The 25,277-nt window shown below is 41.4% G+C and overlaps 1 protein-coding gene across 1 annotated transcript in view; it reads left to right on the forward strand.

Moving 5' to 3' along the window:
- The window catches only part of lamc1 (laminin, gamma 1), a 70,670-nt gene that overhangs the window by 21,300 nt on the left and 24,093 nt on the right, over positions 1 to 25,277 (forward strand). The window contains exon 2 of the mRNA XM_029725739.1: positions 22,745 to 23,049. Coding sequence (XP_029581599.1) covers positions 22,745 to 23,049 — 305 coding nt within the window. The remainder of the gene's footprint in view (positions 1 to 22,744; positions 23,050 to 25,277) is intronic.

Raw genomic sequence — 25,277 nt, forward strand, 5'->3', positions numbered from 1 at the left:
AAGTCCATCCAGACGTGTCTATTGTACCTTTAAATCTAAATCATCTGTTGATTCTGGCCTAAAAGGGTAATGTTTAGGCCTAACCCAGTATTTAGCACTGGCATGATCTCCTGAGAAATCTGTGAGAATGACACCCTAAGGCTGGAGTTACACGAAGCAACTTTCATGCAGTTTTTGTTGCAGTTGCATGTGACATCTCCAGCAACTTTGCTGTTACATGAAGCAACTCAAGCGCAATTAATCCTTAAGAGTCTAACGCACCCGTGCGTCAATCTAAGTAACATAATTTTAAAAAATCCCCATCAAAACGCATCAGTTTAAGCAAAAGGTATCTGTTTTTTTGCATGGACTGCGTCTCAATCCACAGCATCTGCATATGCGCCTTCTGCATCTGAGGTGAAAGGTGGCAGAGCAAGACCGGTGTTTGTCAGACCATTAGAAATCCCAAAAATAAGTATTCTCATGTAAACATCCGAACGGTTTGGCCTACAAACTATTATTGTTTTGCTCTACGACCCCCACAAGTGTCACAGGACTCGTCGGAAGGTAGCCCATTCAAACGAATGGAAGTATGGAGGTAGTTTTGTGGCAACAAAAATAAGGGGTTAAATAAGTAAAATAAAAATAAAAAAACACACCTTTCCTGTGTTTTCTTATAGCTCTTCGATAAAGGATAGACACGTCAAAACCCTTGTTCCTTATTTTTACTTTTTAAACTGTTTGTTTTGATTGGCTCTTGCTTGCAACTAGTTGCATGAAGTTGAAACGTTTCAACTGGATGCAACCAAGTTGCTGATTAGTTGCAGGAGTGGTGCTTCTTGATTGCTTCATGAAACAACTCAATTGCAAGTCACTAGAATTTCGTGCAAGTTGCGTGGTGTAACGGCTGCCTAAGAATGACAGGATCTGAAAGCGCTACACCCTCAAGCCTGTCATTATTGTTTGGCAAACAACTGAATACCTAATGAGGGAGCTTTTCTCTGACCTCTGTTTTAGCCTCCCCCTACCAATTAGCATGGGTTGATTTTGTCAACTGTTAAGTCCCATGTAAAAATAAAATGTTTTTAAATGGTTGACTAACTAAATAGAAATGTTGCGTACTCTAATTGGGATCAGATGATCTAAATGCTTATTTGATAACAGTGCGTCACACCCAAACACATTTATATGGTTAGCCTTGTTTTAGTGTCAGCAGCTGTCCAAAGGCCAATGCCCACTTATTTATTCATAGACCATATGTGGCTTGGAAAGGCCAGTGAATGTTTTAAAATGCTGTGCCATCTAATTCAACGAGTCTATCATGGTGACAGCTCAGGTTTTTTCTGTGCGCTTGCTTCCTTTATTCATTCCTCACTGTAAGACAACATTGATAACAGAAAGCCTTTTAAACGGTGCATTTTAAGTCATTAGCTATGAAAGATGTGAAAGCTTCTATAAGCAGTATGATTTTATGACCAGTTATCATACACCTGATAACGTCTAGAAACATATGCAGGTCTACTGGGTTAACTCAAGATTTTTTGGATTTGCTTACCATGACCTCCAACTGAAAATGTGAATCCTCTTTTGCTTTCCTCATGCTGGTTTAGACTAAACAAGCTCTGTTCAAAAGATGCGGTGATGGAATATGAAAGCTCAGTAGTCAAATGAATCTGCTGTGAAGGGGAGTGGGGTGCGCTAAACATTTTTGATTTTGTCTAGTAAGGAGAATATGTCTCCTTGCTTATTTCTTGGAGAGGAGCCTTTTGAATAGTACTATTCTCTTGTATCTGAAATAAAGTTTCCTCTTTTAGTCTAACTTTTATCATGGTTTGATATGTTCTCTAGGTTTTCTGTTACTTCAGTGGCTGGATTAACTTTTTGTATATTGCATGGTTTTTAAACAAGCATACGGTACCTCTTTCTTTCGGGTGGAGATCTGTCGATAAGAATGCCTTACTGGATAAACTTGCCATCTTTGTGCCAACATAATATATTTTAAACCTTTTGCTTGGCTACTATCCCTGAGGTGTGTTATCTCTAGGGTGGATTTTTGGCAATGGATGTCAACTGGTAGATTCCAATTTCTACAAACAAAGTTGAAATTATTTACCCCAGGATACAAAACATGTACTGTGGCTTAAATAGATTTGTGGAAAAAGTGCATATTTAAACAAAATCAATATTTATCAATATACCTTAGACCAGTTGTTACCTAAAAAGAGCTACTGGGTGTGCCAGTGTTTCCAAGCATTGACATGTAATCTTCGCCTCAATGTGTTATCAGACTAGCAGTTTTCAATATGACTTACCATATTGACACAGCATTAGTAGCTGGCGACCGAGCTATGTGACTGTGCGCTTGTCACCCTTTCCACAGACAGACTGAGCTGACATGGTTATCCACTTCCGCCCTGCCAGAATCTAAGGCTGTGGGAACTAGACTTGACAGACTTGGCTTAGGCAACACACTGACCTCCCAAAAAACAAATAGGAAGTGCACTCAAACTGTGTGGTGGGGCCAGGTTGTTGTTGTCTACATTGAGAAATGGGGATTTTGCTGTGCCAGGAATTGATTCAATCCCTAAGGGAGAGGATTTTCTATTATTTAAGAGAGTGTGTGTATGTGAAAGAGATGCATTACACAGGCATGCAGATGCTTGCAGGGTAATTTTAGCCTGTGCTGAGTGGAAGGATCCCCTTGTGGTTGGGGGGGGGCGGTAATTAAGGGACTTCTTCTTTCAAGGCTCTCTGCAAAGAGTAGTAAACAGATAATTATGGCTGAGGTGTCAGGCGTGGAGAGATTTATACATAACCCAGGTAGAAATGTGATATTTGCACCCTTTGTACGTAGTTCCTTCGCTGAAGACATCTTTTCCAGCTGCATTTGATAATTGTATTAATTGATGGAGATGGGTGATAATACAGAAGATCTCCAAACATCATTCATTTCCCACAAATGTTTTGTTGGTTTCAGAGAATGCCACATTTATTACGAAAGACTCTTGCGTATCGATGCTTCAGTGAGATTGTGGTGGTGGTGACTTGGGGTGTGTGACAGTTTCGTGTCTGAACAGGCCATCCATCAAATGATGTGAACTTTCATGCTGCCCTGTTTTATTAGATTAGGAAGGTTCTTCCTTTTTGAATAGTGTTCAAAACCCATACAGCCCCATACAGCTAATGATTGAATCTGTATTTTTGTACTGACAACATTAGGCCAGGTGTTTGTAGTTAGTCAGTGACACCTTTATTGGTGTAAATGTGTTATTGATAAATGCAGGCCAAATCGGAAGTGGTGGAGGATTTCATGCGTAAAGCAGGAATTATTTCCTTCTAGGACTCTTACCCAGAGGCAGAGATTGGAGTCTCACTGTCACCCTCCCCTAGTATGCTATTTGAGGAGGAGGGCCGGACATGAGGTTTGGCACGACTTCAGTAACTGTTTATGCAGCTGTTACATGTCTGACATCCATGTTAAAACATGTGTCTGGGAAAACTCTTTTTTTTTTTTTTTTTAATAGAGTAAGAACTAAAGACCCATGTTTTTTTTTAATAGAGTAAGAACCAAAGACCAATGTTTGTTTCATTCTTTTGACGTTTATGTATTTTTCTGTCCTCAATTCTCCCCAAGTTCAACACTGGTAACCTGTACCTCTAAACAATTCTTATATGGATTGTAGGTCTGGGTGATGGCTCAGGGATCTGAAATATCTAGGTCAATGAATGCTAATACTTTGTAGAGTCAACCCTAGCACCCTTTTGGGATATATTTTTGTTTTGAAGTGCTTTTAAACTTTTAACTATGAGGCTGGCTATGCAAGTACAGACATAAAGTCTAGGAATGGAGTGAGACAAAACCCCTTACGACTCCGGTCTTCCTCTAAATCAGATCCTCATTTGACATTTTAGTCATTTCGCATTCATCTTAAGATAGCTTGGTGAGACAACAACATCACAATTATAGCAAGTTTATTTTCCCTCAATAAAGTAGTTATCAGCACAACCAGTGGTAGGAGGAAAAGACAAGTGCCTTTTCTGTTTTGGGGGGTGGGGAGCACCGTTGGATTTAAAGGGGCGGTGTAGTCCAATGTAATTTGCCTGTTTTTTATGATATTGCCACACTATGAGGTCGAAATAACACTCTGAAATTGTGAAAATTATGATAATGCCCTTTTTGTTTAAGAGCTGTTGAAAAAATGCCTGGAATTTCAGCCTGTTCAGGTGGGATGGATTTTTTGGCCCAGATCATGACATCACAATCTGATCTGAATATTCTGACCAATGACCACTCACCTTTTTTATTTGCGTATGTATCCTCTTACTTTGAAGGGGTAAGCGGAGTAGGCTCTAGACTAGAGTCTAGATGGTCCTATCTGCCAATCAGGGCTGTGTATGTATATATCAACATGCCAACATGATCTGACTGAGCATTTCAATGGCTAATAGAGGCTCAGGTCTGAGCTGGAGCTGCTATTCCATCGGGTTTGGAGGCCCTCAGTCTGCCCTTGCTTGAGCAACTTAAAGAAAACTGCAGATGTATGCATCACTACTGCCAGATGTGCCTTATCAGGCCAGTTGGTTAGCTTGTAAAAAAAAAAAGAAGAAAAAAGACGAATGTTTCCATTGATTCTTTGTGGCATACTTCTTAATTATTTAACATCCGTTATGCTCAGCTTCACAAGTACCCAATTTTAAAAGTCCAATGCAGCTGTTTCTATCCCAATAGCAAATCATTTCTGGGTCGCAATGAAGTACCTTACTGTGATTTGTTTTCAATTAAAATGGTCAAAAAGACACAAAAATAGCTTAATAGCAAAGAACAATTCTTCAAGCAAGAATTTGGCTAGGAGTGGTCTTAGTGGGGAGGGGATATCTAGCCGTTATTGGCAGAGGTTTGTAACTCTTTCTTATTGGTCTGTTAATTTAACGCATTTCACTGCATGGTGATGTCACCATGGAAAGGCAAAAGCTCCATCACGCACTAAAACAGGCTAAATTATCATGCAGTCTTTTCAAACAGCTCCTACATTGAAAAGGCTATTGTCATGATTTTCACAATTTCACAGTATAACTCCAGGTGGGAATGTATATAAAACACAAGAAAATCTGTTTTTTTACTTTACTGGGTCTTTAAGATCAAGTGTAATCAGATTGTGATTTAATTTGAACAAGGAAACAAAGCACACTAGCATAACCTTTTACTTACACAATAAAAGCAGTTATTTAATTCAGGAATATTTAAGTTTTTGACAATCCAAATGTTTCAGATGAAAGAAAAAAATACTGCATACCACCAGCATGTGTATTGTTATACGGAGCAGAAAAGCCTATTGTTATGACTTGTTTAGCATTCTTCTTTAGAAATAGATGTCTGGTGAGATGTCTAGTAAGATGTGGTTTTTAGAGATTGTTAGACAGTGAGTGAGCATTCATCAGACTACTGTACTCAGTGCAGTATTCAGTGCAGCGCTATACGATTCGAGGCAATAGGATTCTCAAACTCTGTCCAAATTATATATATATTTTTTAAATATATAATGAAAAAAATATAACGTAACATGTCAAGTACTGGTCTCATGAGCTGAAATGAAAGATCCCAGAAATGTTCCATACGCACAGAGTTTTTATTTCTCTCAAATATTGTGCACACTTTTTTTTTATGTTGGTGAGCATTTCTCCTTTGGCAAGATATGCCACACGTCAGGTGGGTGGATTATCAGGAAGCTGATTAAACAGCATGATCATTACACAGGTGTATCTTGTGATGAGGATAATAAAAGGCCACTCGAATAAGTGCAGTTTTGTGCTGAGGAGTATTTCTGTCTATAATAAAGTCCTTTTGTGGAGAATACTCATTCTGATTGGCTGGACCTGCCTGGCTCCCCAGTGAGTGGGCCTGGCTGTTAAGTGGGAGGGCTTGCTCATTCATTTGAAATCCGTAGATTAGGACCTAATGAATTTAGTTCAATTTGATTTCCTAACTAACTCATTAAAATGTTAAATTGTTGCATTTATATTTTTGTTCACTATATATTTTTCAAGTTTTTCCAAATAAGTTAGTTAGGCCAACCCTGCAATCTACACTGAACAAAAATATAAACGCTAACATGACACATCTCCTTCGCATTGAGTTGATCAGGCTGTTGATTGTGGCCTGTGGAATGTTGTCCCACTCCTCTTCAATGGCTGTGTTAAGTTGCTGGATATTGGCGAACTGGAATACGCTGTCGTACACGTCGATCCAGGGCATTCCAAACATGCTCAACGGCTGACATGTCCCAGTTCTTCCACAGCCTTCATATTCACCAGACATTTTCAGCTTCCAGTAATTGTGTACAGATCCTTGTGACATGGGGCTGTGCATTATCATGCTAAAACATGAGGTGATGGCGGCGCATGAATGGCTCGACAATGGGCCTCAGGATCTCATCACGGTATGTTTGTGCATACAAATTGCCATTGATAAAATGCCTTTGTTTATTGTCCGTAGCTTATACCTGTCCATACCATAACCCCCCGCCAACATGGGGCACTCTCTTCACAACATTGACATCAGCTGACCCACATGACGTCATACACGTTGTCTGCCATCTGCCCAATACAGTTTAAACCGGGATTTATCCTCGAAGGGAATACTTATCTAGCGTGCCAGTGGCAATCGAAAATGAGCATTTGCCCGCTGAAGTCAGTTACGACGCCAAACTGCAGTCAGGGCAAGACCCTGATGAGGACCACAAGTACGCAGATGAGCTTCCCTGAGATGGTTTCTGTCAGTTTGTGCAGAAATACTTTAGTTGTGTAAACCCACAGTTCATCAGCTGTCCGGGTGGCTGGTCTCAGACGATCTGGTAGGTGAAGAAGCCAGATGTCGAGGTCCTGGGCTGGTGTGGTTACACGTGGTCTGCGGTTGTGAGACCGGTTGGACAAACTACCAAATTGTCTAAAATGAAGTTGGAGGTGGCTTATGGTAGAGAAATGAACAATACATTTTCTGAGAACAGCTCTGATGGCCATTCCTGCAGTCAGCATGCAAATTGCATGCTCCCTCAACTTGTGACATCTGTGTTGTGTGACAACTACACATTTTAGTGGCCTTTTATTGTCTCCAGAACAAGGTGTACCTGCGAAATGATCATGCTGTTTTAATCAGCTTCTTGATATACCACACCTGTCATGTGGATGGATTATCTTGTCAAAAGAGAAATGCTCACTAACAGGGATGTAAACAAATTTGTGCGCAACATTTTAGAGAAATAAGCTTTCTGTGTGTATGGAACATTTCTGTGATCTTTTATTTCTGATCATGAAATATGGAACCAACACTTTACGCGTTGCGTTTTATATTTTTGTTCAGTATAGATACATTTGTTGTTCTTTAAGTTACCTATTCCATGGTAGGTTTTCATAAAGCCACAGACATAGATTACACTTGTCCCAACTACAGTATTCAGAGGGCTGTGGAGTGACACTGAGCAAATTGTTCCTTCTGTGTCCTACTGAGATCTTTGTCTTGATTCATTTAGGCGGGGTGGGCAAAGCAGGCCATGTTTTGTTTGTTCCTGTCATCCTCGTGTTGTAACGCCTATTGACTGGGTGGCTTCATCTTAGGTGGCCTGAGCAAATAAAGCTTAGCCAAACAGGGTCTCTGTTTTGTGACCCCATGGATCTAAGCCTACACCAATGACAATACAAAGCAGCATAGGGTTTTAGTTTGCTAAGTAATTCATATTTTGAAACCAAATAAATCTTTGTTTTGTTTCCGGTAATGCATAACAGAAGGGCCTACAGCACTGTTTGAAACTTTCTCACTGGTTTTATTAACGTAGTTTGCTCAAGGCAGATAGACATATTTTAATAACCCCCCCATGGATTACCTTGATCTTCCCATGATGTAGCCTACCAAAATAAATCAGTAGTCAAGGGACAGTAGCTAGTGGGACAATCACAGGCTTGCCAACACAACTAGTCGTTTTCTACATTTACATTTAAGTCATTTAGCAGACGCTCTTATCCAGAGCGACTTACAAATCGGTGCATTCAGCTTATGATATCCAGTGGAACAACCACTTTACAATAGTGCATCTAAATCTTTTGGGGGGGGGGGGTTAGAAGGATTACTTTATCCTATCCCAGGTATTCCTTAAAGAGGTGGGGTTTCAGGTGTCTCCAGAAGGTGGTGATTGACTCTGCTGTCCTGGCGTCGTGAGGGAGCTTGTTCCACCATTGGTGCCAGAGCAGCGAACAGTTTTGACTGGGCTGAGCGGGAGCTGTGCTTCCTCAGAGGTAGGGAGGCGAGCAGGCCGGAGGTGGATGAACGCAGTGCCCTTGTTTGGGTGTAGGGCCTGATCAGAGCCTGAAGGTACGGAGGTGCCGTTCCCCTCACAGCTCCGTAGGCAAGCACCATGGACTTGTAGCGGATGCAAGCTTCAACTGGAAGCCAGTGGAGAGAGCGGAGGAGCGGGGTAACGTGAGAGAACTTGGGAAGGTTGAACACCAGACGGGCTGCGGCGTTCTGGATGAGTTGTAGGGGTTTAATGGCACAGGCAGGGAGCCCAGCCAACAGCGAGTTGCAGTAATCCAGACCGGAGATGACAAGTGCCTGGACTAGGACCTGCGCCGCTTCCTGTGTGAGGCAGGGTCGTACTCTGCGACTGTTGTAGAGCATGAACCTACAGGATCGGGTCACCGCCTTGATGTTCTATTCACACTGGGAACTAAGGAGATGAGATCCCGCCCAAAGTTTGAATTAATAATGAGGCAGTGTCTTCAACCATTAAAAGCAATCATTACCTCCCTCCCACCCTTGGTTCCTTCCTGCTCGTCCTCCTCTGCCTTCCTTAATTGGAGACCCCATGGTGGACACTGGCTTTGTCCCAAATGGCACCCTATTCCCAATATAGTGCACAACTTTTTACCAGGGCCCCTAGAGCTCTGGTCAAAATTAGTGCACTATATAGGGAATGAGGTGCCATTTGGGACGCGGCCTCGGAGAACCTCCTCCGCCCACCCCCCAGGATACTACATTGTTGTTCAGTATACTCACCTCAACAATGGTCCACTACGACTAGTCTATCTCCGTCTTGCGAGGATGTGCATTGATTTTAATCCCCTCACCACCAATCTGTGCCTGCAGGCTGCTTCTGTGTTTACTGCTAAAGCAGGGGAGGAGATTGAGTTGATAGGAACAGCATTCCACTATCATGTGAAGAATTGCTTATAAGTACAAATAAGCCTGCGTTTGTCCTTAAAGTTTCCCAATGTGAGAGACTAACAAATTTAAACTTGGTTATATATTTACAAGAACATTAATGTGTAACTGTCAACAGTATTACAGGTTTCCACATGTCCCTAATATACCAGCCAAGTTACTCAGAACCCAAGCTTAGTTTAGGCCTACCTGATTTCCTCTGCAACGTACAGCAGTGTTTGAAAGATAATAGCATGGCAACCTTTTCATGTTTGTCAGTCATTTTCCAAATGGCTAAGCCTGGTGTTGTGCCTTGGATTTCAACTGTCCGGAACATTTTGATTGACCACCTAAAGTACAACAGTATCACCAGTGGCAATGATTCCACTGTTTGGTGGAAATATAGAGCTGTCAGCTTTTTGGCATCATTGCAATGTTTCTCATATCCCTTTCAAACCAAGAAGAAAACCCGCCAACTTTAGCATGCTGCCAACTTTTCTTTAAATCTGAAAGGTATTGCCGGCAACAAAGCCTAGTTTATTTCCACCAACCGACCAAGTCATGATTGCAGTAATGTGTTTAAAAGTCCCGCCAACCCCTCAGTATAAATGTCCCCTTTCATCTTACTGGCTTTGGCACGCATCCTGAACCTTCTATTGTTTTCCGACGTCATCAAACTTGTCCTTTATAATTATGAAAAAGCATAAACAAAATGGCTGTCTGCATGCAACAGCCTGTTTCAAACAGCAACTCTACCTGTAAAAATATGTGCACCAAAAAAACATCCGTTTTTAAAATGTATTTATGATTTGTCAAGCTAGCAAGTCGGGGGAAATTAAAATCAACTTTCTGGACAACATTTTAGTTTGTTGTTAGCTAGCTATCTAGCTGGCTAGCCAGCTCATATAATTACCATAACAATTTTTTATTCCCCATAAAAGGAAAATCATGTATGGCAAGCTGTTAACTTACTGTTGTGAATGGGAAGAAACGAAAGCAGTGCATTCTGTCCTAACGGAGGAATTTAGAACTTGATTAATAGATGAGTTAATGGAACACAGATGTTCCATTGACCAGATTGACGCACATTCAACATCTGATCTAACAAAGTGGATGTTCATCAGGCCCTCAGTGTGGTTACTTGGATGTATTTTGCTGTTTGCACTGCATAACATGTAGAAGTTGTCCCTTTTTTTTCATTTTTAGAAGTGACTGCTAAATGCTAACTCACTTATAAGTTTGGTTAGCATACAGAAATCGGATGTGGTAGTCAGTTGTTTTTAACTGTAATCAGTTGATTGGTAATGATGACATGAACATGTTGGGGTTGACATCCAAACAAGCATTATACTCTGATTTTTAACTCAACATAGTGTGAATGTAGGCTAATTTTGCTGGGAGGCAATGAGGAGCCTCAGGATCTTTACCTCACGCCCCTTTTCCTGAAGCATTTGCATGGCAATTCCATTGTTTTGATCGAGTTCGATTAACCTCTTTGAATGTTTTTTGCTCATTTGCCGCTAAGCAATGGCTAAATAAAAGGAGAATGACGACGGGAGGTAAAAATGGGTCTGTTTGAAAGGGGATCATATGTTTTTACAAGCAACATGCTGTGAATTCTGTGAATGAAGTATTATAATGCTGGGAAAGCACCTCTTTCTGACAGAGGGGGCTCCCTTTGAGTCGCTGGACCTGCCGGAAACAGTTTATTTTAGAGATCAGCCGGGTGAGGGGGATCTTTATACCAGTCTGACAGTTCTCATAGAGGCAGTTAGTAACGGGCTATCTGCCCTTCAGATGATGAACTCGGGCACATTCCTCAGATTCCTCAATTGTAATGTTGCTCTCCCCCACCCTTTCTGAATACAACTTTCAATTTGTTCAGGTTTTTATCTCAGGAGGTTTTACTTGTCAGACTCTGACCCGACATGACACCTGTTAGAGAAAAGCAAAATAGCCCTAATGAGTTGCCCTTTCCTTTCTCCTGTTTAATGCAGAAGCACACGGCCATCTTATCCCCTGCAGCTCACGCTTTTTTCTTTCCTTACATTAACGAGGTTTGGGTATATCTTGACAGTGAGGACTAGCCTACATGGTGTGTAAGCACACAAGCAAGTAAAAATCTACTTCAGATGTGCTTTAGTTGCATTTTTAGAATTTGATATTAATTTGATATGAATAAATTTGCCCTATTGGTTACTAGATCCTACTGTGATCATATTAGCAAGGTGTTAACTGAATTGGATTGTGCCCTGAAGTAAATTGATTATAGTGAGTTCATGCCATGGTTGTTGCTGTATCCGATCCCCATGTCTGTCCGTGTATTGGTTCAGCCCGTGGGAGTGTTGAGTTAAACAGATGTTCTACATATCTCCCGAGCAGATGGAGAAAATCGTGTACAAGGGGAAAAAAAGTTGTCATGCCCACACGTTAAAACTCAAAGCGGTCATTGTTCATCTCCCACGTAAAGAATGTGATGAGGTCATGGGAGGAAATCTAATTGGACCATGGTGTGGCCTGGGGCCTTCCCCTGGACATTAACACACACCCTACAACAACCCGTAATTCCCCCCCATCCACCAGATATTCCCTGCTACTCACCCCCAGGCTGTGCCTCTACTGGGTGTAAGGGGATGGAGGCCCAAATCCCACATCCCAGCAAACCGTGTAAAAGGTGAAAATAAGAACACACCTTAAAAGTAGCATGTAGAGGGAGAAGTTTCTAAATGACACCTCGATAATATCAACCCAGAGATTACTTGATAATATATGTATTTTAAATGGCTGATTTAGCTGTTTTCCCCTTGAATGTAAAGGGAGCGAAACATATACGGACACGATTTTAGGGCTCTGATATTTCTACTCATTTGGCTGAACTAATTATGTTTTTCTAATGATTTTCTGAAATAATTAGGCCTTTCATAAGCTGAGGGCTTGAAAAAATCTGATTTTCTCAGCCATTAGGAAGGGTTACAATCATCACCCAAGTTTTCAAATGAAATTTTATTCGTCACATGATTAATAAGCAACTGGTGTAGATTAACAATGAAATGCTTACTTACGGCCATTCCCAACAATGCAGAGATAAAAAAAAGAAATAATAGAAAACTAATAAGAGGAATAAGTACACAATGAGTAACGATATCTTCGCTATATACACAGGGTACCAGTACCAAGTCGATGTTCAGGGGTATGAGGTAGATATGTACATATACAGTGCCTACGGAAAGTATTCAGACCCCTTGACTTTTTCCACATTTTGTTACATTACAGCCTCAAATTCTAAAATGTATTAAATTTGTTGAAGCACCTTTGGCAGCAATTACAGCATCGAGTCTTGGGTATGACGCTACCAGCTTGGCACACCTGTATTGGGGAGTTTCTCCCATTCTAATCTGCAGATCATCTCAAGCTCTATCGGGTGCAAGTTTGGGCTCTGGCTAGGCCACTCAAGGACATTCAGAGACTTGTCCTGAAGCCACTCCTGCGGTGTCTTGGCTGTGTGCGTAGGGTCATTGTCCTGTTGGAAGGTGAACCTTCACCCCAGCCTGAGGTCTTGAGTGCTCTGGAGCAGGTTTTCATCAAAGATCTATCTGTACTTTGCTCTGTTCATCTTTCCCTCGATCCTGACTAGTCTCCCAGTCCCTGCCGCTGAAGAACATCCCCACAGCATGATGCTGCCACCACCGTGCTTCACTGTAGGGATGGTATTGGCCAAAGAGTTCAATATTAGTTTCATCAGACCAGAGAAACTTTTTTTCTCATGGTCTGAGAGTCTTTAGGTGCCTTTTGGCAAACTCCAAGCAGCATGTTGTGCCTTTTACTGAGGAGTGGTTTCCGTCTGGCCACTCTACCATAGAGGCCTGATTGTTGGAGTGCTGCAGCGATGTTTGTCCCTTTGGAAGGTTCTCCCATCTCCACAGAGGAACTCTAAAGTTCTGAGTGAGTGCCCATCAGGTTCTTGGTCACCTCCCTCACCAAGGCCCTTCTCCTCCGATTGCTCAGTTTAGCCTGGCGGCCAGGTCTAGGACAAGTCTTGGTGGTTCCAAACATCTTCCATTTAAGAATGATGGAGGTCACAGTGTTCTTGGGGATCTTCAATGCTACAGACATTTTTTGGTACCCTTCCCCAGATCTGTGCCTCTACACAATCCTGTCTCGGAGCTCTACGGACAATTCCTTCGACCTCATGGCTTGGATTTTGTGGGACCTGTTTTAACAACCTGTTTTCACTTTTAAAAAAAATTGTTTTATCTGTTTTAGAATAGGGCTGTAATGTAACAAAATTTGGAAAATACTTTCTGAAGGCACTGTAGGTAGGGATAAAGTGACGAGGCAACAGAATAGATAATAAACAGTAGCAGCGGCGTGTCTGAAGAGTTAGTGCAAAAAGGGTCAATGCAGTCCAGGTAGCTATTGGTTAACTATTTAACATTATTTAGCAGTCTTATGGCTTGGGGGTAGAAGCTGTTCAGGGTCCTGTTGGTTCCAGACTTTGTGCATCGGTACCGCTTGCTGTGTGGTAGCAGAGAGAACAGTCTGACTTGGGTGGCTGGAGCCTTTGACCATTTTTAGGGCCTTCCTCTGACACCGCCTGGTATAGTGTTCCTGGATGGCAGGGAGCTCGGCACCAGTGATACATTGGGCCATACGCACTACCCTCTAGCGCCTTGTAGTCGGCTGCCAAGCAGTTGCCATACCAGGCGGGTATGCAGCCAGTCAAGATGCTCTCAATGGTGCATCTGTAGAACTTTTGGAGGATCTGAGGGCCCATGAGTCTTTTCAGCATCAGAGATTGAATAAGAGATTCTGAAGAGATTATCTTATTCAATAAGAGATTGTCTGCAGAGATTGAATAAGAGATTTGGTGTGACTGAGACTTTTCTCCCAGGAAGGCGCTCCAACTTTCAGCACCATTTTCACTTACAGCCTCGCTCTTGTTGCTAACACACTCAGCCTGAAGCAATCAGCTTTGTTTTTGATACCTTTGTGGGATGTCAATGAAACCTTATCCCAAACCCAATCACAAATCATCAGTTTTATCACCTCTCGTCTCTGACAACTTAGAGGTGTGTTGAAAGACCCTTCATCAAATAGCCAACAGCGACGCATACCACCTTGGTTTAACCCAAGAATGTCAACAATAATACATTGAAAAGAATTTGACATCAAAAGAACTAGCCTCAATGGGTGGGAAGCCACCATATCATGTCCACTTTTTTAAATAACTAGCCCATAACCACATACACTATTTGCATTCCATTCCCCCCCCCCCTTACGCTGCTGCTACTCTGTTTATTATTTATGCATAGTCACTAACTCTACCTACATGTCCATATTAACCGGTGCCCACACACATTGACTATGTAGTGGTACCCCTGTATATAGCCTCGCTATTGTTATTTTACTGCTGCTCTTTAATCATTTGTTACTTTTCTGTTTTTTACTTAACCAACAATGCAGTTTAAAGAATAGTACGTGTTAAGGGCCTGTAAGTAAGCATTTCACTGTTAGGTCTACACCTGTTGTATTCGGCGCATGTGACAAATAACATTTTGATTTGCTTACTCTATAATACATTTGTCATTAATGCATACATTAGTTTCACAAGCCATTGTTAGTTATTGTTAGTGCAATGACTGGAAGTCTATGGTAACAACTAACATGTTCATCTGACTCAATGGATGTAGATAAAGGGCTTTATTGCCAAAATACAAAATAAACTGTTGTCAAACGTTTTAGGTAGTGTCGTGAGGGGAACTGGCAGAAACCACCTGGCACTGAAAATGTTGGAAAGAGTTTTCCAACAGTCACAGAACGTCAAGTACAAAATGTTCTGCATGTTGAATTAATTGCAGTGTGTGGGCTTCTTGACTGTAATGTTCTTAAGGAAAGATCTCTTCTGTGTTAAAATAGAATTAATGAGATTGTCTTCAGGAAATGGTACCATCTGTTTTTCTTACGATGTTCACTGCTTATGAGTATAGGAATTGGCTGTGCGATTAACAGATTATAAACTTTTCAAAGACGCCCCCTCTGCTGACCCCCTGGAATGTCCCACTTGGTAGTCATCTACAGAAAGGTCCCAGATCTGTTTGTTGAAAAACTCTGGTCTTGTGAGATTTGTCTGCTTACAAGTCCAAGCTTGCAGTGATAACACACAACTTGTGTTCTAATGACATGTTAGAGACCATAGGAAACATCAGTGTGGCTTGTCAGAATGTTTGGCAATGTAAATGCGGATTTCACATTTCCTCAAACCAACCGAATGCATCTTTGAGTGTCGGAATATATGAGCGGAATGTGCATATAATTACATGATTCACGGAATATTACGTTTGACTTTTTCTTTACAGTATGTGATAAAAAGTCCTTGTTTAGTTCTGGCCATTCATGGTTCAACAATTGTAAGCCAGGCACAAATTCTCAGATTCAATCAATGCTTGATTTGTTGAGCATGCATGTCTTCTTCTCCAGAACTTTTGAATTGCTGATCAAAGACAATCCTCTTTTTAGAACAGTCATGAGCTTTCATTCACATTTTAACAAGAAATATGTCTCCATACACAGCCCCTTTTCCCCCTAACTTACTTGTCTCTGTTCTCCCTCTCGAGTCGTTCTCTTGTCAGCCCTCCCCTTTACTGGCATAGCGGAAGCACATTCCAGCAGAGAGGAAGAGACGAAGCGAAAGGTTTTACTCAGCCCATAATCTGTCCACGAAATTGAGCCCGCGAAGTGAGGAATTTTTGCTCGAATAGAAGTTCCGTAATGGTTAGGTTTTGTTTTTACGAATGCACTGATCGAAGCAGACGCACGTGGCATTTCGACAACTTTGAAAAGACTACTATCGGAGTTGTGCCTGTTGTCAGAGATGGATGGAGGACTCATCATTGGTATAACCTGTTTTAGCATGGACATTGCCGTTGAGGGCTTCCACCATTTTAAAGTAGTCAAGTGGATGGAGATTTCCTATGAGTTGGGAGCAGTCAGCCAATGAAAAATAAGAAAATTGACTCCTTTAAAATGGATATGGCCTCAATGACACTTTCAGATGCTATAATGGCAAAGATAAAAATATGGGTCTAATATCCATCTCTGGCCTGTTGTTCACACACACGTATCTGCCCTCTCATTGGCTAGAATGGTCCAATCTGATCTCGCCACCTCCCGCCTGCCTTTCATCTTTGAGGACATGTATTTACAGTGTTAGAGTAGTCACTTGACTATCTTGTCAATATAAAATAATATTGATTCCAGACAGTTCACTCTCCACCTCCCCTCCCCCAACCACCACGTCACAGCCTCACTCTACTACAACATGCTTGAGGAGTGAGCAGGTGCACACATGGTTGAAGTCCCCTCCCTTAGTTATCGGCTGTCACTCACAGGAGTTTCTTTTCATTTAAAACATTACTGCGTTTGGAGATCTAAAAGATATTTCACTGGTTCAGTATCTTACAATGGTAGTGTTAAGTCGGTTTTAACCAATACCAATTATTGCGTATTAGGCTGTAGCATAACTATAGCCTGACAGATATCGTTCCTCCCTATAGGCTGTCTTGTCGGTGATCAGGCCTACCACTGTTGCGTCGTCTGCAAACTTAATGATTGTGTTGGAGTCAGGCCTGTCCATGCAGTCGTGGGTGAACAGGGAGTACAGGAGGGGACTGAGCACGCACCCCTGGGGAGCTCCAGTGTTGAGGATCAGCGTGGCAATGTGTTGCTACCTACCCTCATCACCTGGGGGCAGCCCTTCAGGAAGTCCAGGATCCAGTTTCAGAGGGAGGTGTTTAGTCCCAGGATCCTTAGCTTAGCGATGAGCTTTGAGGGTACTATGGTGTTGAACGCTGAGCTGTAGTCAATGAATAGCATTCTCACATAAGTGTTCCTTTTGTGCAGGTGGGAAAGGGCAGTGTGGAGTGCAATAGAAATTGCATCATCTGTGCTACTTATGTACGAACACTGGACTGGCGCCAAAGTCAAGACTCCTTAATACAAAAATAACACTGTTACTATCTGGGACTATTACGTTAGTGGATTCATTTATTTAGTTGACGCAGATCTATCATTCAGGCCATGTGCTTCATTCATGAGATAAGATTGTTAGCTAGCTCCTAGCTAAATTAGAACGTGTGACTAAAACCAGTGTGGCAAGTATTTTCCTGTATTAACGTTTTCAATCATCAGTGCATGTCATTTGCAGTTGAAATGTATAGCCAATATATTTTGTATTGAATAACAGTGTAATTTACATTATGGTGTCAGTAAGAAAACTTTGTCTTACTGAACAGCTTGCGTGTGCTTTTCATAACAACAGACAATACATTATGTGATAACAAGGAATCCCATTGGGCAATGAATGGTGGAACGTATAACGCCTCAAACAGCAGACTGTCGACCAATTGTCTTCACGTTGTTATGCTGCATCACGCGGTTGCTAAGCGTCATGCAATCGTTTTATAGTCCCATACCCCTTCAAACGTTCAACCTCCAGCTGCATATCCGCTCCAGCACCAGGGTTAGCGCACTCTCAAATGTTGTTTTTTGCCATCATTGTAAGCCTGCCACACACACACACACTATACGATACATTTATTAAACATAAGAATGAGTGTGAGTTTTTGTCACATCCCGGGTCATGGGAAGTAACAAAGAGCTCTTATAGGACCAGGGCACAAATAATAATAATCAATCATTTTGCTCTTGATTTAGCCATCTTACATATAAAACCTTATTTGTTCATCAAAAATTGTTAACTCACCACATGTTAATGAGAAGGGTGTGCTTGAAAGGATGCACATAACTCTGCAAAGTTGGGTTGTATTGGAGAGAGTCTCAGTCTTTTTTCATTTTCCACACAGTCTGTGCCTGAATTTAGTTTTCATGCTAGTGAGAATCCACTCTCACATAGGTACATGGTTGCAAAGGGTGTCAGTGTCTTAACGGCGCGATTTGCCAAGGCAAGGAACTCTGAGCACAGCCCAATCGAGAAATCTGGCAGTGGCTTCTTTTTTAATTCAGTTTTCACAGAACCGCTTGTTGCAATTTCGATGAGGCTCTCTTGTTCAGATATCTGTAAGTGGACTGGAGGCAGGGCATGAAAGGGATAACGAATCAAGTTGTTTGTGTCATCTGTTTCGGGAAAGTACCTGCGTAATTGCGCTCCCAACTCATTCGGGTGCTTCGCTATATCACATTTGACATTGTCAGTAAGTTTGAGTTTATTTGTACATAAAAAATCATACAATGATGGAAAGACCAGTGTGTTGTCCTTGTTAATGCAGGCAACTTCTTAATCATAGCCTCAATTTTGTCCCGCGTGTTGAATATAGTTGCGGAGAATCCCTGTAATCCTAGATTCAGATCATTCAGGCGAGGAAAAAACATCACCCAAATAAGCCAGTCGTGTGAGAATCTCATCATTATGCAAGCGGTCAGACAAGTGAAAATTATGGTCAGTAAAGAACTTTAAGCTCGTCTCTCAATTAAAAAAAAGAAACTTGTCAATACTTTGCCCCTTGATAAGCAGCGCCCTTCTGTATGTTGTAAAAGCGTTACATGGTCACTGCCCATATCATTGCATAATGCAGAAAATACACAAATTCAGGGGCCTTGCTTTAACAAAGTTAACCATTTTCACTGTAGTGTCCAAAACGTCTTTCAAGCTGTCAGGCATTCCCTTGGCAGCAAGAGCCTCTCGGTGGATGCTGCAGTGTACCCAAGTGGCGTCTAGAGCAACTGCTTGCACATGCGGTACCACTCCACTATGTCTCCCTGTCAAGGCTTTTGCTCTATCAGTACAGATACCAACACATCTTGACCACCAACGTCCATTTGATGTCACAAAGCTGTCCAGTACTTTCAAAATATCCTCTCAGGTTGTCCTGGTTTCCAGTGGTTTGCAGAAGAGGATGTCTTCCTTAATTGACCTCCCATAAACGTAACGGACATATACCAGGAGGTCTGCCAGGCCCGCCACGTCTGTTGACTCATCCAACTGTAACGCATATAATTCCCTGGCTTATGCGAAGCAGTAATTGTTTCAGAACATCTCCTGCTGTGTCACTGATGCGTTGTGAAACAGTGTTGTTTGATGAAGGCATTGTCAGTATAGTTTTTTTTGGGGCCTTTTCCCCTAGCATTGTCCCAGCCACATCCGTGGCATCAGGAAGAATTTAAGTCATCCACGATATCATGGGGCTTGCCTGTCCTAGCCACTCGGTAGCTCACCATATAAGACGCTTCTAATTAATGTTATATGTTGCTTTTATACATGTCTTACTACTCGAAAGTCGTCTTTATTCCCGCTCCAAAAACTTTTGTGGCTTATTTTTCTAATTGTCATGTTTAGCTTCAAAATGTATGTGCAAAGAGTGAAGGTTTCCTGCAAGAGAGTAACAGTTAATGTGATTGGATGTTAATTATTTGAATAGGCTACCTGTATTTGACATAATTCTTTGACATTTTATTTTTGGCAGTGAAATGAGGCTACTCGGGCAAGAAAAAAAACTCCCAAATCTATAGCCCCGTTGGAAAATATAAATGTGCTGTTTGAAAATGCGAAGAAAAAAAAAATCAAAGAATTACATTTTTATTTGGCGTACCCCAGTTCGGGAATACCTGCTCTACGCTATAGTTATTTTTTTGTCACATAAACTAAAATTAGGCAAACTGTTATAATTTTAGCAACCAGGAAATGGAGGAGCTATTTCTGCGTAGTGCATCTTTAAGTGCATCAGCTCGATCATTGCATTAGACGACAATTTTAGTAAAGACTGAAATGTTAGCTATTCCTGCTCACTATTGATGTTTGTTACTGCAGGCCTACATCACTGAAATGATGCATTTATAGGGCATAGCTGGCCATGTGGGTATTACTTTGTACAGTTTTAGCTAATCAGTGAAAGAATGCACCTAGAGCTTGAAAGCTGAAAGTAGGCCTTCAGTGACAATCACAGCCACAGTGTACTGTAGAACTCATTTTGGTTGAAGGTACTAAGAACAAACCTTGGCCACCCAAGACTCTTAATCGGTCCCACACAACAGTAAGATTTGTAAAATGTTTGCTTGCAGAGAGTACTTAGCGCCTGTGAACAAATGTCAACAGACTTTGAACACATCAGCCTTGATAAAATACGGTGGCAGTAGCATTGCATTCTTACGCTTAGTTTGGCGATGCGAGTCCCTGTGTATTTTGCTTTGTAGGTATCCAATGTTGGCTAACTAGCTACCTGTGCTAATGTTGCTATTGTTGTAAAAAGCCGTTGTTAATACTAGACGGATGACCACAGCTAGATAACTAGCTAGCAAGATGACGAAGAAACTATTTAATTCACTCTCCATAATCCCATACTGCCAGTGGCTGCCCATAGCCAATTATTTAGCTGGCTAGATAACCTTAGCTAAACCTTTAGAATGTAATTCGCAAATTTTTTTCCTTTTTGTTGTCACTCCTGTCGGTTTCCCCACTTGGAGGTTTGTGCTCTCTGATTGGCTCAAAGTCAAGTTGTCGGCCACTGAGGAGCATTGCAATTCTACAAGTAGCAATGGCAGATTCGTCGGTACCAGTTCAGTACGCAGCTGGTACATCTTTTGTTCTAGCAAGAGAAGAAACGGCCTCCTACTGTGATAAGTACCTATTGGCAGTCAGATTCTCTTAATGGTTTAAACCTCAGCTGCCAAAGAGTAACCATGTCCTTGTTCAAGCCTAAACCATAATTTCCATTGCCCTTTCCTCGTTTTCTTCAGGACTTGCCTTGCCTGTGAACTAGACTACTAGTCTAGTGACTGCCTGACCACCTGTATTCACTGTTGAGGCTTCCTTTGTCTCCACTGAGTGGCTCTTCCATGTTGGGTTGACGAGAGGCCCTTTTGTTTGCCTCTGCTTGCCACTTCATTGCTGTGCCAACAGATGCTGTTTGTCTTGTTTGCGAGGATGTGGGGGTGGTTTTAGAAATTAGATGTCAATGACAGTCTGTTCCCAGTGCGATTCCCCGATGCTCGGGCACTCTTAAGTTTGGTTGTTCACAGAATGTCACATTCAGATGCTTTGGTGTCATGCCTGTGCATCTTAATAGAAGTGGCCAGTGGAAAGAGTGGGCAAATTGGTTGTAAAAGGTCAGACAAATGGTTAAGCTTAAAGTTCTTTATGTCTATGCCATGTTATGGAATGTCAACCAGTCAAGTATGCCTGTGTCTCGTTGCACTTGTGTGTGATTTGAGTTTTTTTCCCATGTTTTAATTAGCAACTTTCTCAGTGTTAAGCTAAACTCTTTTTCTACTTAAATAGATTTGAGGAAAAATTTAACACAATCGAATGGGTATTTATTTTGGAACTTTTTTTTCCGTTTCTGTTTTAAAACAGATAAAAAATACAAACTTGGTAAAGTCGTTTGGTTCTCTAATAAACATCATTGTATTACTTCCTGCTTTTTTCATTTGAAAAGATTGCTCTAGATGTTAAAGCAGACCTGTTGAAATCCACGCCTAGTTTAGTGACTCACAGGCCAGTTGAGGTAAAATTTGTACGTCTTATGTTTGAATAGGAGACTCACTGGGCCAAAGCAGGCACTCCAGAACATTTATAGCATACTCGACTATTCACTTTAATCTTAATGTAAACGCATGAATTCATGACAAAACCAGTTCACACCCTACAGTATGAGCTATCGTATGAGATTTATATTTATTTATAACTATAACTTATAACTTTTAAAATACAGAAATGCAGCCAACAAAATGCATCATAATGGCTGTATTTTGAAAGTTGCAGATCTTGAACTTGATTGCTGACATGTCAAACATTTCCGGACTATATCAACAATGGGCTAATGAAACAAATACCAAAAGATAATTTTGGGGTGGAATTTTTCTTTAAGAGGTCCCTCAAGTCAAAGGTCATGGTCACTGCAACAACATACACAAAAACTCACTCGGGAAGAAATTAACTGATTCATTTAAATCCTCTATCTTTTCCAGCCCTTCTGGAGTTGAGACATCTATATGTTTCAGTAAGTTACATGGCTTCACCTATATTTGCACAGGGCACAATGGTTCCTGTATAGATTTTTTATTTTCTTTGCAGATCTGTTTAGAGAGAAAATTCTTTGTTAAACAAACAATTGTACCCCCTGTCGCCGTGTTGAAAGATCATTTCATTTCTTTACACAAAATAAATGACGTCTCCCCATACCATTTCTCCTAGCGCATATAGTCTGGTGTTCATCCCCCTTCAAGTCCTAGCCTGCTCAGACATGCCAAATAGGTTTTGAAAAGACCCTCTAGTATTACTGGAGGACACTGGAGAGCTTTGGAAATCCTCCTTTGTCTTGGTTTAAACAGACAATGCATCTGGAAAAGGCTTGTTGTAAACAGTCTTTTAGTGACTGATTAGCTTTTTTGGGTCATTGAGCAACAGCTTAATATTTATCCATGCGTTGTGCAAGAGATTTTTTTATCATCTTTATTAACTGCGTAGTTGGAACAGTTATGGTAGCTTGTATTGTTCACTGTGAACTATGCGCTCATCTTTTGGCTAAAGTATCAAAAATCTCATGTTTCTTTTCTGTTCTGCAGGCAAGGCTTTCGACATCACTTACGTGCGACTCAAGTTCCACACCAGCCGCCCAGAGAGTTTCGCCATCTACAAGCGCACAAGTGAGGATGGACCATGGACGCCTTACCAGTACTACAGTGGCTCCTGTGAGAAGACCTACCAGAAGACCAACAGGGGCTTCATCCGCACCGGACAGGACGAACAGCAGGCCCTGTGTACAGACGAGTTCAGCGACATCTCACCCCTGACCGGAGGAAACGTCGCCTTCTCCACCCTTGAAGGCCGGCCCAGTGCTTACAACTTTGACAACAGCCCAGTTCTTCAGGTAAGGAAAAACATCTGCTGTTTTACAGCGTTCTAGAGACCTTGATAAAGGAACATTGTGTGATGCTTTTGTTCCAGCTCCATATGTATGATCTCAGACTTGTGTGTCCCTGAGTGGCTGTTTTATTTTTGCAAGGTTGTCTGAGGCACAGAGTATGTAGTGCATCATATATCAGTAGCGTTCAGGCTATCAATGATGTGGAAGAGTAGGTGGACAGAGTAATGATAAGTTAGCCCCTATACTTGAGATATTGGCCTGGACATTTTCTGTTGGCAGGCGTGCCCAATGGAAGGGAGTAGCACCCTAGTCTAGTTGGGAAAGTGTGAGAGCCTGACCAGTGCCAAGTGCTGCAACATGTTGCTAGGTGACACCCCCAGATTTCCCACTACAGTACTGATTGAATTTGGCTCTACAGAGGCACAGCTGGAAATGTTTGTTGCGCATTGCTTTCAGCAAGTGAGAATTTTTGTGTGTGCTTCCAGACAAAGCACAACGATACTATTAGCCAATAGGGCTGGAAAATTGCCAGGGACCTCACGATACGAAAAAACTAGTAAAAAATACCTGAGTTTTTGCACAGGAACAGCTGACTAGCGTTAGCTAATGCTACCTAGCAACAACAAAAACGCTAAAACATGTTTGTTTTTTTAATCAAAGTGTTGATATAATATTACAATATGTAACTGTATCGATTTGTTTTCCTCCCATCACTACTAACCTACATCAGATTTTTAACCCAAATGACTAACATTTTATAGACTAACCGTTTAAGAGGTTAACCAACTACTTACTTACTATATTCATGTAAGAAAGTTGTCTTTATATATAAAGGGTGTATCTTGAGTGCTTTCTTAATTAAAAGTAGTCCGCTGATGCCTGGTAATTTCAGATATATTTTAACGTTTTTATTATTCTTGTTTTTACAAAAACTAGTCAGCTCGTGACTCAGTACGTATTTATCTGCTATTGGTTGTTCATGCTATTTTCCGCCTGTGTAGAATACCCTGGCTTTCAAATGTAATGCACTATCTCTAGCAAATGAACAAATTTAGCTCTGGCGCCATATACTTCCATATTTGACTTGCTCGTGTGACATAGCTATTTATACCAAAGCCCAAGACTCTTTTTGGAATGGATACCTTTGAGGCGTCATAGGGCTACGTTGCAGGGATAGTTGTGTTTGTTAAGTGGAGTCTATGTAATATTTGAATGATTGTTTAAGATTCCTCAGGATATGGAATATTTTTCATACAACAACAACAATCTACCAAAACATTTTAATATTGGGCTAACTCTGTATACAGAAAATATAGCCTACAGGTAATGAACAGAAAAAAACTTTACATAATTCATCAAGCTATACAGTGCATTCGGAAAGTATTTAGACACCTTGGCTTTTTCCACATTTTGTTACTTTATAGCCTTATTCTAAAATGTATTAAGTTGTTTTTCCCCCTCATCCGTCTACACAAAATACCCCATAATGACAAAGCAAGCACAGGTTTTTATACATTTTAGCGAATGTATAAAAAACAGTGATTACAACCTTGAGTCTTCTTGGGTATGACGCTACAAGCTTGGCCTGTATTTTGGGGAGTTTCTCCCATTCTTCTCTGCAGATCCTGTCATGCTCTGTCAGGTTGGATGGGGAGCGTCGCTGCACAGCTATTTTCTAGTCCGGGCTTTGGCTGGGCCACTCAAGGGCATGTGTTATCTTGGCTGTGTGCATAGGGTCATGTCCTGTTGGAAGGTGAACCTTCGCTCCAGTCTGAAATCCTGAGCACTCTGGAGCAGATTTTCAAGAAGGATCTCTCTGTACTTTGCTCTGTTCATTTGATGTTATTTTAATGGACAAAAAAATGTGCCTTTTATTTCAAAAACAAGGACATTTTGAAGTGACCCAAAACCTTTGAACGATGGCGTATAAGCGGATGGAGTGATAGTGCCAGAGAAGTCAAAGGGGTAGACGAGCAGAGCCTTTGGCCCCGTGCCTGAGACAGACGGAACCTGCTCTGACTCATGGCTGCCCTATGGATGTGTCAGACTGTTCTAGTAGAGTTAGGCTATAAGTGGCAAAACATTGGAGCTGTTGTCAGCAAAAACTCAAGCCTGATATATGTTTTGAGTTAGTCTACTGGTAGTAGTTAGGCTACAACTAATTCTGCAGAATGTTTGTTGGCAAATAATTTTGCCTGTGCAAGCGATATGTTGCACACTGTACTTGGCTG

The sequence above is a fragment of the Salmo trutta genome, chromosome 31 (genome assembly GCF_901001165.1).
Source record: "Salmo trutta chromosome 31, fSalTru1.1, whole genome shotgun sequence".
Taxonomy (NCBI): Eukaryota; Metazoa; Chordata; class Actinopteri; order Salmoniformes; family Salmonidae; genus Salmo; species Salmo trutta.